Here is a 14,782-nt window from a genome sequence, read left to right on the forward strand (position 1 = left end):
CCTGTTGGTTATCACGAACTCTTTTCTTTATCGTCAAACGTCGAGTCACCTCATCCAAGCCACATTTTTGGTGCCAAAGAGACCCCCCCAATCATTGATCATTAACTACATATGGATATAGAAAGTTTACTTCAGTCGAGGATTCACACTATACGATAGCCGCCACTGAATCACACGTTCACTGAATCATCATTTTTTCCCTTTTTCTTTTTCGTTGAGGTTGGGTGGCAGATGATGACAGGAGAAGGAAGTATGAGTTGCTTATGACCCAAAAAGAAACAAAACAAAACAAAAACATCAAAACGAACGATGACAAAGTGAGAACATGGGAAGAGAGGGGCGTGAATGGACAGTCGAAGATGTGATCGCCAAAAGGAAGCTCGAGTCGAGTGGGGGGAAAATAGCAAGAAAGGTGCCAGAAGACTTTTAGGGTATTTCGCTTGGACGGCCTGTGCGAGTTCTTATTTGTACGTGGAAGATGTTGTTTGCTTGGTTCCGAGTAGGGACGAGGCGGTGCGGTGCAGTGCAGTGCAAGCCTCGCCGGAGAAGGGTTCCACTTGCGGCAGCACGAGGGCAACGTGCGAGCTCTCCACTGCCGCATCAGATAACTCCGCACGCTTTCCGTATGATGGCGCAGCTGCTAACCCGTTCTGCGATGAAACATGGTGACAAATGGATCACCGGAAGGAACACATGCCAATGCAGTGCGCACTGCTTGTCTTCTTCTTCAGTGCAAGTCGTGTATAGCGGCGCATCCTTTTTCTGTTCTAAGAACTCAGGGTTGCCTTCTTTCTTCTCAGGTCTTCCTGTCGAGATCAAGAGCGTAAGACTCTTCTTATCTCTACTATCAGAACGTAGGGCTACCTTCTTTCTTCCTGTCGAGATCAGAAGCGTGAGGGCTACATCGCAGCACGTTGTCAGTACAGCCCACCGCCGAAAAGCGAACGGCAGGAATGACAAGCACTATTTGCCAGGAAAAGTGAACCAGGTTCCAAGCAAGAACAAGAAATAACCAATCTTTCTCTTATGCAGAGGACACCGACACTCGAAAGTGGCGTGCGTGGTGCCATTGTTATGTTGTCGCTATTTACCTACTTGACTTTTACACACACCACCACAAATACAAACACACTAGTCTACGCATGTACAATATATACTCATGTGCTTTTATATGCTGTCGTGATCGGTCGTCGTATCTTTTTTGGTCCAATAGAGAGCACGTGCGATTAAGTTTATGAGATCGAGCTACATGTCCCACCCGCTACCGGAAGCAGATCTTTATTTGGGAAGCCAAAACACTACTCCATTGAGGATGGCTGATAACAGATTGGACTGCTTCAGAATCTTTCTTTTGGTTCTTTATGATTTAGTTTTTGACTCATGTTAATTGCATCATCGTCCATGACAGCAGCACAGTAGAGAAAAAGTCGACTTAATGGAGTCCCCCATTCGATGCCGGTCTCCGTGGCTCAAAATGGAGGTTGCGGCGGGCATTTTGGGTTCGGAGCCGACCGCTGTTGTCCGTATGCACCGTCTGCAGCCGATACCGAGTGGTTACGCGTCACGGTCGGCGGACAGCCTTCGATGATTTCATCTCTCTCCTCTGCTCACCACTCGATTACAATGCTAGAAGCGGTCGTCCTTTGGCCCGAGTGAGCTCGGCCTCCCGATCCTCCCGCTATAAATTCGGAAGCTTCCCTCGCTCCTCTTCACCAAGAGCAGCAGGGCGAGACAGAGAAAGGTGAGAGCTTTATGCTCGCGCAATATTCCTTTGGCTTTGTGTCTCCCGTTGGCTTTTCCTTGCAACGGAATGGTGCTTTCGATCTGAGGGTGGAGGCGACGAATAGAGTGAGTGGGGGGGGGGGGGGGGGGGGGAACAGGGGAGGCGGCTGGATTCCTTGTGGAACAAGGCCCGATTTTTATTGGATATGATGCCTATTTGCTGAGGAATCCTTGGCTTCGCTGGCCTACGTCTGCGATCCTTTTGTTTCTCTCCATACTTGTTGCTTGAGTCGAAGGCAGTGTTTGCTTAAATTCCTTGTGCTCTTTTTGGTCTCTTTCTTAGTTCTGTTCTTGTTCCGGAGAACCCACCGAAAAGATGAGGAATGTTCGGTTCGGACTACCTTTTCCAAGATCCTTTTAGTGTCGAGTTCGTGTTTTTAAGGCCGATTGACTCCTCCTCGGGAAAGGCCAAAGAAGTCTTCAATCTTACTTTATTTTTCGTTACGGTTCCTCGTTCTGTTCTTTGTTATTTTTATGGTCTCTGTTTCATTCATCTGCATTTTTGTTTGGACACCATTTTTATCTGCTAATCCAATTGATCCCAAAAAGAAGACGGTTCCATTCGGAATCTGCTGCTCAGAACATGGAATATTCTGCTCGTGTGAATCATTTGCCTCTTCAACGTGTTCCTCTCTCCTGGCATGAAACCTCCTCATTTCCAGCACCAACTGTGCAGGTTTCCTCTTCCAAGTCCACTGATACTACTCGAGAAGATGGGAGTTTCTAGCCACGCAAGTGTGATAAACGAATTCGAAGCACTGACCAAGGACGCCGGCCGGCTCCAGAGAGAGACTCTTCGGGAGATTCTCGAACAAAATGGTGAAGCAGAGTACTTGCACAACTTTGGCCTGGGAGGAAGAACCGACCCCGACAGCTTCAAGTCTTGCATCCCTTTGGTCACTCATAGTGATTTGGAGTCCTACATCCAGAGGATTGCCGATGGAGATACTTCTCCTGTTCTAACAGGGAAGCCTATAACTTCTATCTCGCTCAGGTGATGCTTTTGGACCTCTGCGTGCCTCTTTTTTTTATTCTACGGTGCCTGCTCTTGCTAACATTTGAGAAGCTTGGTCTGCTCCCCACAGTTCCGGTACCACACAAGGGAAACCCAAGCTGTTGCCGTTCAATGATGCGCTAATCCATTCCACGATGCAGATATATCGGACCTCCTTTGCTTTCAGAAACCGGTATGGAGCTTGAACACATTAAGCTTGCTTCTTCTTCTTCTTCTTCTTCTTCTTCTTCTTCAAGCTTGCTTAGCATGGAAGCTGAATTCTACTGGGTGAGAGTATTGGTTGGCATTCCGTATGTCCTCATATGATCAAACGTTGTGTTTGCAGAGAATATCCAATCGGCAACGGGAAAGCTCTGCAGTTCATTTACAGCAGCAAGCAGGCCAAAACCAAAGGGGGCCTCACTGCCACAACAGCGACGACCAACGTATACCGGAGCGAACAATTCAAGCACACCATGAAGGACATCCGATCGCAATGTTGCAGTCCCGATGAGGTTATATTTGGTCCAGACTTCCAGCAGTCACTGTATTGCCACCTGCTGTGCGGGCTGATCTACTCGGACGAAGTCCAGATCGTATCCTCCACCTTCGCACACAGCCTCGTTCATGCTTTCCGAACGTTTGAGCGGGTGTGGGAGGAACTTTGCACGGATCTCAGGGAAGGTGTTCTGTCGAGCAGAATCACCGTCCCGTCCATACGTGCAGCCGTCTCTAAGCTTCTGAACCCCAACCCCGGCCTGGCAGATTCTATACACAGCAAGTGTTCGAGATTGAGCAACTGGTATGGTGTGATCCCGGCGCTGTGGCCCAATGCCAAGTATGTCTATGGCATTATGACGGGATCCATGGAGCCATACTTGAACAAACTAAGGCATTATGCGGGAAGCCTGCCCCTCATGAGTGCTGACTATGGCTCTTCGGAAGGATGGATCGGTGCCAATGTCAACCCCAGTTTGCCTCCCGAGTTGGCTACCTTTGCGGTGCTTCCTAACATCGGCTACTACGAGTTCATCCCTCTGGAGAAACCCGAGGGGACGGAGACGGAGAAGGGTACTACTGCCTCAACCATTCACTATGTAGAGGCCCAACCGGTAGGCCTGACCCAAGTCGAAGTCGGCAAACAGTATGAAGTCGTCGTCACCAACTTTACAGGTAATCGTTATCTATTTGCTCGTTCGTTTCCTCGTGGTCTTCGTGTCTGTGGCAGTGAATCCCCCATGTTTTCCGTAGCACTCACTAATCGGTGTGGATCTTGTGACAGGCTTATATCGATACAGGCTGGGAGACATCGTGAGGATAGCCGGGTTTCGCAACTCCACACCGGAGCTCCAATTCGTATGCAGAAGAAGCCTAATGCTGAGCATCAACATCGACAAGAACACCGAGAAGGATCTGCAGTTGGCGGTGGAAGCAGCAGCCAAGCTGCTGGCGGAGGAAAAGCTGGAGGTGGTGGACTTCACAAGCCACGTCGACATATCGACGGAGACCGGCCACTACGTGGTCTTCTGGGAGCTGTGCTCCGACGCGGCGGAGGAGGTTCTCCGCAGCTGCTGCAATTGCTTGGACCTGTCCTTCGTCGACGCCGGCTACGTGGGATCCAGGAAGGCCGGCGCCATCGGGGCTCTGGAGCTCCGTGTGGTTCGCAGGGGAACGTTCCAGAAGATCTCGGATCATTACATCCGCCTGGGGGGTGCCATGAGCCAGTTCAAGACGCCGCGCTGCGTCGGCCCGTCCAACAGCGAGGTTTGGCAGATACTGTGCAGGAATGTCACGGCATGTTACTTCAGTACTGCCTATTCCATGTAAACCAAACCTATTCTTCCCATGCTTTTTCTGTCATATATATATATGTATATCTGTGATCCTTATTAATATTGCTCGGCTTCGTAGTATTCAAATGAAATGTCACCACCACACACACAAAAAAGAAAAAAGAAAATTCATCCCTGGAAATCATTCTCGTACCGATGCATGGATTAAACCGGCATTAAATTTCTGAACCGTGCAGCTCTCAGTATTTAATGAAGTAACCGCTGCAGCCTTCAGATCGGTGGAGGGGAACACAGCTCTGCACAAGGTTATCATGGAAGCGAGAGGAGGCCCAACTCATCCCCATGTAGCCGTCCTCCCCAGCCCCGGGATGGGCCACTTCATCCCCTTCGCCGAGCTCTCCGAGCGCCTCGTCCTCCACCACTCCTTCACCGTCACCTTCATCACCTCCTCCGACTTCTTACAGCGCTGCCCTCCCTGTCGCCAGAGAAGTTGGCGTCCCGTGCTACGTCTTCTTTACCGCAAACTTCATGTTGCTGTCTATCATAGTTCACTTTCCGGTCCTTCACGCGACCACCTCGTCCGAGGACCGGGACCTGCCGGAACCGGTGGTCATACCCGGGTGCATCCCACTCAGAAGTGCAGACCTCGCCGACGTGATGAAGAACCGAAACAACGAAGCCTACCGATGGGGCTGAGAGATTGCAAACTTAACGAAGAAAACGGACGGCATCCTCGTGAACAGCTTTGTGGATCTTGAGCCATACACGTCCAAGGCTCTCGAGGAAGCAGAACTGACCTGGCCTCCGGTGTACCCTGCCGGCCCGCTTTTGTGGTCGCAGCAGGAAGAGTCGTCGGGATCAGAGTGCCTCAAGTGGCTCGACGACCAGCCTCGAGGTTCGGTGCTCTTCATCGCTTTCGGGAGCGGCGGCACCCTCTCGACGGAGCAGACGAGGGAGCTCGCCCGGGGGCTGGAGACGAGCGGACACCGGTTCCTGTGGGCAGCGCGTTGCCTCAGCGGCGTTTACTTGGGCCTAGCGAGCGGCGTCGACCCGCTGTGCTACCTGCCAGAGGGGTTCCTGGAGAGGACCAAGGAGCGGGGCTAGTAGTGCCGCAGGCGGAGGTGCTGCGGCACGGGTCCACGGGCGGGTTCCTGACGCACTGCGGTTGGAACTCCGTGCTGGAGAGCTTGGCGTGCGGCGTGCCGATGATCGCCCGTACGCGGAACAGAGGATGAACGCGGTGATGCTGGCGGAGGGGGTGGGCGCGGCGCTGCGGCCGGAGGCGGGGCCCGACGGCGTGGTGGCAGCAGGGGAGGTGTCGGTGGTGAAGCAGCTGATGGTTCGGGAGGCAGGAAAGAGGGCGAGGAGCAAGGTACGGGAGCTGCAGGAGGCGGGCACCGAGACGCCAGCCAAGGATGGGTCTTCCTTGGATGGCCTGGCCCGGGTGGCCAGCAAATGGAAGGTTGCGGTTGCTTCGCGATGCCGCTGATCCAAAGTCACATCTCGGGACAGTAGCCTTCGAATCGTAGTCAGCCGTAAAGGGTCGATGACGTTGGTTCAAACAGTGTGCAATAATTGAACCGACTCGTTTACTCAATGATTGCATCACGCGCGGATCCAAGTCTCTGTTTCTCCTCATGATCCCCTCCTCACCGTCCGATCCTCTTCTCTAAGCTATTCCAGCCATTTGGATCGCTCGTAAACACGAAGGCGCATGGCAGTTGCTCGAGCAGCAAGAGACGAGCGAATGAAGAAGGTAACCGAATCTATTGGAAAACCTTACATTCTCTAAAAGGTTTTGGAGTCCCATCCCATTTCTTAGAATTTCATAGCAACCATTAAGTAGAAGGCAACATCAATCATCAGTACACGGTAGCTGTTGTTGTACTGATGATGTTCAACTTTTGCTTGCCTCGTGTACTTACTTGTACGGTCAAAGGAGAATCTCAGCATCGTAGCCACGCTTCAATCAATACGATGGAATTGTTTGTATACACGAATGAATCCACGGCTGCATTTGCAATCGATACAACATTTTGTTTATTTATGTTTTACCACTAACTATTACTCGCAGGCAAAAAGAAGAAGAAGAAGAAGAAGAAGAAGAAGAAGAAGAAGAAACTATTACTTAACCGGCATTATCGGCAATCAAAGCCTTTTTATCTAAAATTTGAAGTCAGAATGCTTTGCGATGTATATGTGATGGCCACATCAACAAACAATCCATATCCATTCCGAGTCGTGAATCTAAAAAACTGCACGCCTCAAGAATTCTGCTGAAATTGTGTTACCATTCGGAGCAGATTGAAACAGGAACAGAACGCTCTTCTTTGGGGATTTCCTATAACTTGGAAAATAAATAAATAAATGAAACATAGACGAGGAATTATCAGCCAATAGACCGCTGACAGGGGAGATCGAGGAACACACGAAGAGCAGGTTATGTTGTACACACCACCAAGCCAACGATATATATATATATATATATATATATATATATATGGATGGGAAGACTGCTTCAAGACGTCAAGCCTGAATAGCTGTTGGGAGGAGGCGAAGGAAACTGATCTACGTCAAACTTGTCGTGGTGGAATCTGACCACGATGCATGTAATGTTGTCTGCGCTGCCGCGCGAGAAGGCGGTCTCCGTCAACTTCCGAGCAGCAGCCTCGGGTTCCTCTTCCACTCTCACAAGTGAGACAGCATCCTGATCGACATGGGAAACAATGAAAACCAATGCACAGTTTCAATGTGCTGCGACTTGGTGAGCCAAACAAAATTCCATCAAATTTAAGAGGGACTGAATGAACACATGAACTCGAGCATATTTTTCTTACTTGTAATCATAACTGAGCTGATCTAATAATGTTAAGTAAAACGAGATTCATCGTATTGATTAAGTAATTGGATTTAAGAGGAGGGAGGAGAATCTAACCTCATTTGCTACCACATCCCACAGCCCGTCACTAGCCAACACCAGAATTTCCAATTCTTCATCCACCACTTGCTCCTGACAAATATAATCCAACACAAAACATGAGTGCTCCTATGCAAATCAAAAATCATGCACCATTATCAAGACACAATAGCAGAACGAACAATAACAGTATGGCCCACGAGTCTTTCAAAGATCAAAATGAGTTCATAGGGTCATCATGAAAAAGAGTTTGAGCTGAGTTTCTATGTGTGCCAAAATACCTGAATCTCAGGCTCTGCCACAACAAATTGTTTCAAAAGGCGGTTACCAAATGCTCGTGACATCGCCAATATGCCTCCAACTCTCCAAGTGCCTATAAAGTAAATATGCCCATAATTAAAAGAAGAAACAGCTCATGTTGCACAATCCAAATGCCACCTGTTTCCCTCTATAACATAAAATGCAATTAGTTTAGAGGAAAGACATAACCATATGATTACTTGCCACAAACAAATTTTAACGAGAAAAGCAATCATTTATCCAAATGGCCATCCATATGCTATACGATTTACTTCTCTAATCTAGGTCAATGTATTCTTTTGTTGGTTATCATATCATTTCCAAATATGGAGCAAATTTCTCGTCCATCAGCTAGGATCCTAATCAAAGCAGAAGCATACAGGAGAAATATTGCATCACAAAAGAAGGTCAACCTCTGTGCTAATATCTAATTCGTAGGTTGAGAAATTATGCTTGATGCATAAGCTTTAAAGGGATAAACTGCTATAGCATTTGTCTTAATGAGAAAGACAAGCATTTTCAGAATTTTGAGACTTACCAGTCCATGTGACAACACCTCCAGCATCCTCAATCCTCTTGCGCTCATCACTTCTGTTTGGTTTGTGATCATTGGAGAGAGGAATTGCTACAACCAAGAATATTGGAGTATGATACTTAATGAGTAACTCATTAATTTTAACTGCTTTGGAAGTGTAGCCACATGACATGATAAAAATCAGGAGACAGAAAAAGGAAACTGAACTATGAAAGAACAAAGTGGTCATAGAAACATTATGGCTATCGATCTCATTGGTGTCAGTCTACAAGCATGTAAATTTGATATGCTGCAGAACCTAGAGTCACTAGTTGCATACAAGATATCTACTTAATTATACAATCTATGAACTTGTAACCTTTACTTTCTGTTTGCACTTACTAATTCAGGATCATCAACTGTGGGTCAACATTGTCGACTTGTGATGAGCCATATCATTAAGATATAGATAACCACACATCTCTTAGTCTCTCATTTACGTAGGATTGACTTTTTTTATAAATAATTCATAAACATTGTATTTTAGCTCAACAATCACAGGATCATGTTTCTAATTTTGTTGAGTTCTTACATGGACACTGACATGTAACACCTACACAGTGCAAAATGTATGCAGTAATATAACTAATATGAGAAACGTAGGATATGCTATGTTCTATTTTATGTTTCAGATATACAAGCATGGACATTGCACACACAGCAGTTAATCATTATTTATCTTCTGTTTTATGTTTGAGATAAATTTTTGTATAATTTAGGCAATGTGTTATTCTACTATATGTATCTTATAGGAAGCATGACGATTTTTACTAGAAACAAAAGCATGACAATCCTCATCACCGACCCAAATAAGTGTATGCATACATCATTAAAAATAAGACTAAATAGAAATCCAAAATACATATGTGGCCAATATTCAACATGCCTAGAGACTGTACATGGATGATTAAGTGTTCAATCATGCTTCACCAGGTTCCAACATTTAGGTCGAGGCACAAGTAGTTCACATAATGACATGGCAAAGAGTCAAAACACCAAACCAAATCTAGTAATTTTAAGATTGCAGAAGCATAGCCTTGCCATGCTGGTCATGTACAAGGCCACTTATCAGTGCCTTTATATGAGCCTAGCGGTAGTAAACCAGCATCCTACATGCTGGCTGGAGGAGGATGGAACTCAGAGCTGCACTTTCATTTAAAAAAATAAAGTGGAAGAGTTCAAGAGAAAAAAATCACCTTTGCCTGTTTTTGATATTACAGCACGTGAATCTCCAACATTAGCTACATATAAGTGCTTGCCAATCAAAACAGCTGTAGAAGCTGTAGAACCATCATCTCTGGAAGTATTGCTTTCAGCAGCTAAAAAGTCTGAATCAGTTTTTTTATATGTTTCACCTGAGAATTGACATGAAAATCCCAAATTGAAAAGGTTTACTGGAGACAAAAAAAAAAAAGAACAACATATAAAAGCTATAAAAGCACCAAGTAATTTCACAAGTCTGTTAGTACTTAATGCAAGTTTTGTGTCCGACATGAATTGTGGGTGCCTCATGAGGTTCTCAAATAAGTGTTCCTTCAAATATTCAGCAGCATGTGACCCACCATGTCCTGCAACACCAATTTGTCTCTGAGATAGAGACATTTCATACTCAAGACATTTAGAAATGGAGATTACTGGAAAGAATACCAGACCATCAAATATTCCAAAAAGATGAACTGTATGCCCATCAATTTTAGTTGATTTTAGATCACAGTAGTCCTCCATGCTGACTCTTTGTCCCCTGAAGCTAGAGTATCCACAAGTTAAACTTCCATCCTCACTGCAAACAAGTCCAGTGACCCGTAAGACCAAGCCTTGAGATAAATTAATAAACAAATGATGTTCATATGCTCTACTGAGTTTTACAGAACAGCTAGACCATGGAAACACTAGCAGGGATAAGGCTGCATACATTGATCCCTCCCTAGATCTCAGCAAGAGCCTCATGCACTGCAACATCTTTTTCTTCTACTTTTTTTTTTTTTTTGTCACCGGTTCAGCCAGAATGCACAGTTCTAAGTCCGGGAGACTCATCGTTCGTTGGTACAACTTTATCACCAGCCATGACCAAAGAATAAAATAGTAACAACAAAGAAGTCATAGTTCTCAACTATTTGGTATTGGCCATATGGCAATTTTTTTCGCGGTTGGGCTATACTTCAATAGGAAAAAGGGAAACGTCTCGTATACAGATAATAAAAGGAACAAGGCCAGAGCTACACTAAAACTAGTGCACGAGAAACCTGCTGATTCTACTGCTTATCTTCCATTCTACTGCTTATAGGGAAAAAGGTGACAAAGCCCCCCACCTGCATGCATCTCATCAAAACAATCTCGTTTTGATAAAAAGGACAACGAGTCATCCTCCATGTTACCAAAACACAAACTTGTACCGAACATGATAAAAGGACAACGAATCAAACTAAAAAGGCCTATAATTAAAGCATGCGTCGACGAGTTTTAATTTCTCGTACCACGCATTAGTGCAGACCAAGTACTACCGAGTACTCACAGTAAAGGATATGTTTCAGGCGACATGCATTTGGCAGTTCTACTCACTCCTACCATGTTGCAAGTATGAGATGTTCCCAAAAGAAATTGACACGCGAATCTATTGTAGAAGAGGCTGAGCATTTGAGCATTTACTAGCAATTAAATTAAATTAAATTAAATGCCTGAAGGATAAGAGGTTTTAGAGTTGGATTCGAGGCGTTGATTGCCAACTTACCTTTTCCATCCTCCACAGGCATAGTCACCATTGCCTGCCCGATCCTTCTCGGGTGATGCATTAGCGGCAGCTCCAGGCTGCGCAGCCGGACCAGAATCCACCATCATCTTTACAACCGCTCCAGGTGGCCGGTGCTTCTTAGACACCTCCAGTCAACCTTCTTACTTCCAGCACAACCCCAGCCTTCGATCTGCCTCCTTCCCTTGAAAAAGGAATCCGCTGCCTTCTTTGCGCGATCGACAAAGTCGGTTATGCCGCCATCACCTACCATCTATCTAACTTGCTTGCCGAGGAGGGCCTGCAAAACAGAGAGGGAAATGCAATGTCGCAATCCGACACGATGAACAGATCTTTCTGCATTTAAGAAGCTATCTGAAACAGAAGAAAACGAGAAATGCTCCCTTTTCCCCCAACATAATAATACCCGAACTCTGATCATCATCGAGATAACCAAATCATCCACTCGGATTGGATGATGATTCAAGGAGAGAAACATACGCGTCGAACGTTCTGATCGGAGGCCGACAGGGAGATCAGCAGGCGCACAAGGGGGCCGCGGTCGCGGAGATCCTGGCGCAGCAGGAGACTATCAGGATAAGCGATCGGGAATCCGGCATGGGCGGCGGCGATCCGAGAAAACCCTGTAAATAGATGAGGGTGGGGGAATCGTTCGATGGACGTGGCGGTGCTCGCTCGAAATGATTGGAGAGAGCTGAGAGAGAGAGGGAGGGGGCGTGGTCGTCGTCTGGGCCGAGGAATGGCGAGAACGTGGCACGATTGTAGCAGGAGCGGTATGTCGGCTACCGTCCCAGTGGAGGCCCGAAACTTAAGATTTATATAAGTGGAATTGGTTGTCGTAATGATTACAGAGGACACGCAAAATTAAACGTAATACATAATACCCCTTTCAAATTATATGTATATATATACATATACATATACGTATATATATATATATATATGTATATATATATATTCATATATATAATATGTATATATATATATATATATATACATATTAATTGACTATCAATTGATCGTACGAAGAGAGATGTTTAGATGTTGTTTGACATTAGTATTGATAAATTGCTCCTAAGCTTTGGGTGACTATGTTAAGACTCATTTGAGCCCATTAAGAGGAAATAGTGTGCATGAGTTACTGTCATCTGATGGATGCGAAACAAATAAAGTATCGAGCAGCATATGTGCGACAGAAACCTTCCCATTCATTTTCTTAATTCGTGTCTAACTTGGAAGTTTGATGGCGCTTATCTCGTTTTTCTTCGCATTAGATTCTTGGTCTTCGTATGCTTTGATCACAAAGCTTTTCTTAGATAGATGACATACGTACGGTCAATAGATAAGTTGGGGGACCTGTATACAAATTAGGCTCTTTCCTATCAATTTAAAATTTATTATTATTATTATTATTATTATTATTTGGTTACTGATTATTCAGTTTGTTCTTAAAAAAATCAAATCAAATAATTAAAAAAAGGAGAATATGTATGCATATATAGCTTCCCTCTTTCTTTTATCATAATTCCATAATAATAGATATTCCACGTAATTATCAATTTATGGTGAACATGGGCTGGCGTCCACGGCCACATGAGGCGACACGATCCTCAGCCCGTGTCCGGCCGGGGTTTACTCACCTATCCTCCGCCCTACATCGCGTCAGAAGCCCTCCCGTCGCCGGCGCCGCCTCTTCCTCGCCGACAAGTTTTAGATCGATGATGAACTTGGTGAGATGTCGAGTGCTCCCATGCCGTCGAACAAAGCTGTTTGGGAAGGAGGAGACGCGATGAGTACCGACTCCATGCACTCATCAAGTACATACCGAGTGTTGGGACTCATCGAGTACTTACGCAGCATCGTTCAATCGATCAATCTTTTGCAACACCTCCTCCTCCATTACATCCTCACGATCATCGTCGTCGACTGACCTTTGCTGAGGAGCGAGGAAGTCAGTGAGGGAACTGAGACGAGCGAGCGAACTCGCCGAGGAAGCTGTGCCCTGTGATGTGATGCAGTATGCATGTCCATCGAACCATATTATCTGAATACATATTATAGCAGCAAGTAGTATCTAAAAGATCAGAACATGGAGCTGAAATCGAGCCGCCTTTGAAGCGCGAGATCGGCATGTGTTTCTTGATTCGTACCAATCTGGGAAAACTCCAATCGGATGCGTCCAAGATATAGATATATATATAGATCGGAATCGATTTGCACTGCACTCCAAAGACTAATAAGAGCTGTCTCCATCAAAGACCCCACAAGAGCGTGCATGGACATCCTTGGAAGTGACACGATGGGATCTTTCTCTCTTGTCCCAGAAGAATTAAGCAAGCCCCCACAAAGCAGCAACAGCATCATCTCCCAGCTTTTTCTTTTACGTGTTTTCCGGGGCAGTGATCGGGCCACGCGTCGGCGAAGCTTCACCTCTGCCTTTACGCCTCTTTTCTTCTCCCTCTCTCTCTCTCTCTCTCTCTCTCTTTTCGTCCTCCATTGCCACTTGGGTCAATGACTTGTTCCTCAAGCATGATGGGTAGACGAAATCACAGTTCTGCAATCAGTGATGCATGCTTTCTAGCTTTGAATACAGCCCACCCAAGAATGATCGATTTGGTGAAGGGGTGAGGTGGTGGCGAATCCTGATGGGGTGACACCGATGGCGTCAGGGTCTCGCGTACTATTAGATTCCACGGTGAATGAGATTGGAGGATGAAAAGGCATTTGATATGAGGAGCACCGGTTGACGTTTGGTGGAAACCATGGCGTGTGTGCTGACGGGTGTTCCTGCGGAGCATGTACAGTGCAGCAGCCGTGTAGGTGACGCAAACGCATGAGGACCTCTACATCAGCTTCATCCAACGCCTCCGCCGTCTGATTGACCAACGACTCATAACCGAGTCTTGTATCGTTCCTCGACTTGTTTCACACATCATCTGCTTTCTTCCATCAACACCACCATCTCCGACTGCACCATGTCCGACGTACGTGCTCCTGTCGTATATATGGACACGATGTGCTATTTACATCGAATCACACACCACACAGTCTTTGCTGAAGCTGCATGCACGGTATGTATCGGTCTTGGTCGATGAACATAGCAAACCATGTTTCTATGATTAATGCGTGAAATCATATATATCAAAAATGATATTGTACAAAATTTCCCTGTCGAAGAAAGAAAAACGAGATCGAACGTGGCATCATGATTTGACCGAGAGCTTGGTTTGACTAGATGGGGTTGGTACTGGGAAACGCACCGCATCCGGAGGAATACTTATCCGCCGCGCCCGCATGACGCCACGCGTCCCTCGTTGTTCCCCCAAATATCCCCGCGGATTCAACACATGCATGACCGCATCGCTTCCCCATCCGCCCTACACGTCACCGCCGCGACATTTATTCCACGAGAAAACAACTGCTATTCTCACGCCCCCTATTCTCTCGCGCCGCCCACGCGTTCCCCGATCGAAGCACGGCCGCCACGCGGACCCCTGCGGAGCGTCCTTCGACGAAGAAGGCGTGACGATAACAGCCTGCCTCGGCCGCATTCAAAATCCGGATCCGAGCACCAACTGCGCCACGTGCGAGATCAAACCACATCTCCGCCCTCCACGTCTCCGTCTCGGGTGGTCCACGTCTCGGTGGTCCTCGCGTACGGACTCTCGAAGGTGGC

The 14,782-nt window shown here is 46.4% G+C and overlaps 2 protein-coding genes, 1 long non-coding RNA gene and 1 pseudogene across 4 annotated transcripts; 2 read left to right on the plus strand and 2 right to left on the minus strand.

The window, feature by feature from the left end:
- Positions 1 to 1,612: 1,612 nt before the first annotated feature.
- On the plus strand, positions 1,613 to 4,669 carry LOC135608567 (jasmonoyl--L-amino acid synthetase GH3.5-like). The gene is made up of 5 exons (XM_065101613.1): positions 1,613 to 1,741; positions 2,459 to 2,776; positions 2,868 to 2,969; positions 3,123 to 3,949; positions 4,059 to 4,669. Exons 2-5 carry the CDS (start codon positions 2,496 to 2,498, stop codon positions 4,601 to 4,603), a joined length of 1,755 nt encoding a protein of 584 aa, XP_064957685.1. The 5' UTR covers positions 1,613 to 1,741; positions 2,459 to 2,495; the 3' UTR covers positions 4,604 to 4,669.
- Position 4,670: 1 nt separating this feature from the next.
- LOC103980033 (UDP-glycosyltransferase 72B1-like) lies at positions 4,671 to 6,563 on the plus strand (annotated as a pseudogene).
- A 248-nt stretch (positions 6,564 to 6,811) lies between these two features.
- Positions 6,812 to 11,892, minus strand: LOC135581462 (probable protein phosphatase 2C 52). Of its 2 annotated transcripts, XM_065101614.1 has the most exons (9): positions 11,587 to 11,892; positions 11,089 to 11,386; positions 10,013 to 10,140; positions 9,830 to 9,928; positions 9,557 to 9,715; positions 8,325 to 8,411; positions 7,768 to 7,859; positions 7,505 to 7,579; positions 6,812 to 7,276 (listed from the first exon to the last, which is right to left on the minus strand). In XM_065101614.1, exons 2-9 carry the CDS (start codon positions 11,193 to 11,195, stop codon positions 7,088 to 7,090), a joined length of 936 nt encoding a protein of 311 aa, XP_064957686.1. In that variant the 5' UTR covers positions 11,196 to 11,386; positions 11,587 to 11,892; the 3' UTR covers positions 6,812 to 7,087. The 2 variants fall into 2 exon arrangements, with proteins under 2 accessions (XP_064957686.1, XP_064957687.1); XM_065101615.1 differs by lacking the exon at positions 9,830 to 9,928.
- A 711-nt stretch (positions 11,893 to 12,603) lies between these two features.
- LOC135606627 (uncharacterized) lies at positions 12,604 to 13,272 on the minus strand. The gene is made up of 2 exons (XR_010484867.1): positions 12,960 to 13,272; positions 12,604 to 12,872 (listed from the first exon to the last, which is right to left on the minus strand). It is a non-coding gene; the product is annotated as an uncharacterized LOC135606627 (long non-coding RNA).
- Between the last annotated feature and the right edge of the window lie 1,510 nt (positions 13,273 to 14,782).

This window comes from Musa acuminata, chromosome BXJ2-3, assembly GCF_036884655.1.
Source record: "Musa acuminata AAA Group cultivar baxijiao chromosome BXJ2-3, Cavendish_Baxijiao_AAA, whole genome shotgun sequence".
NCBI classification, from domain to species: domain Eukaryota; kingdom Viridiplantae; phylum Streptophyta; class Magnoliopsida; order Zingiberales; family Musaceae; genus Musa; species Musa acuminata.

Coding starts and splice junctions, on each gene's coding strand:
- LOC135608567 (XM_065101613.1), top strand. CDS start 2,496: ATGGGAGTTTCTAGCCACGCAAGTGTGATAAACGAATTCGAAGCACTG. Junction 2,777..2,867: donor ATAACTTCTATCTCGCTCAG/GTGATGCTTTTG, acceptor TGCTCCCCACAG/TTCCGGTACCACACAAGGGA. Junction 2,970..3,122: donor TCCTTTGCTTTCAGAAACCG/GTATGGAGCTTG, acceptor TTGTGTTTGCAG/AGAATATCCAATCGGCAACG.
- LOC135581462 (XM_065101614.1), bottom strand. CDS start 11,195: ATGATGGTGGATTCTGGTCCGGCTGCGCAGCCTGGAGCTGCCGCTAAT. Junction 8,412..9,556: donor AATATCAAAAACAGGCAAAG/GTGATTTTTTTC, acceptor TCTTGGTTGTAG/CAATTCCTCTCTCCAATGAT. Junction 7,277..7,504: donor GGGATGTGGTAGCAAATGAG/GTTAGATTCTCC, acceptor CATGTCGATCAG/GATGCTGTCTCACTTGTGAG.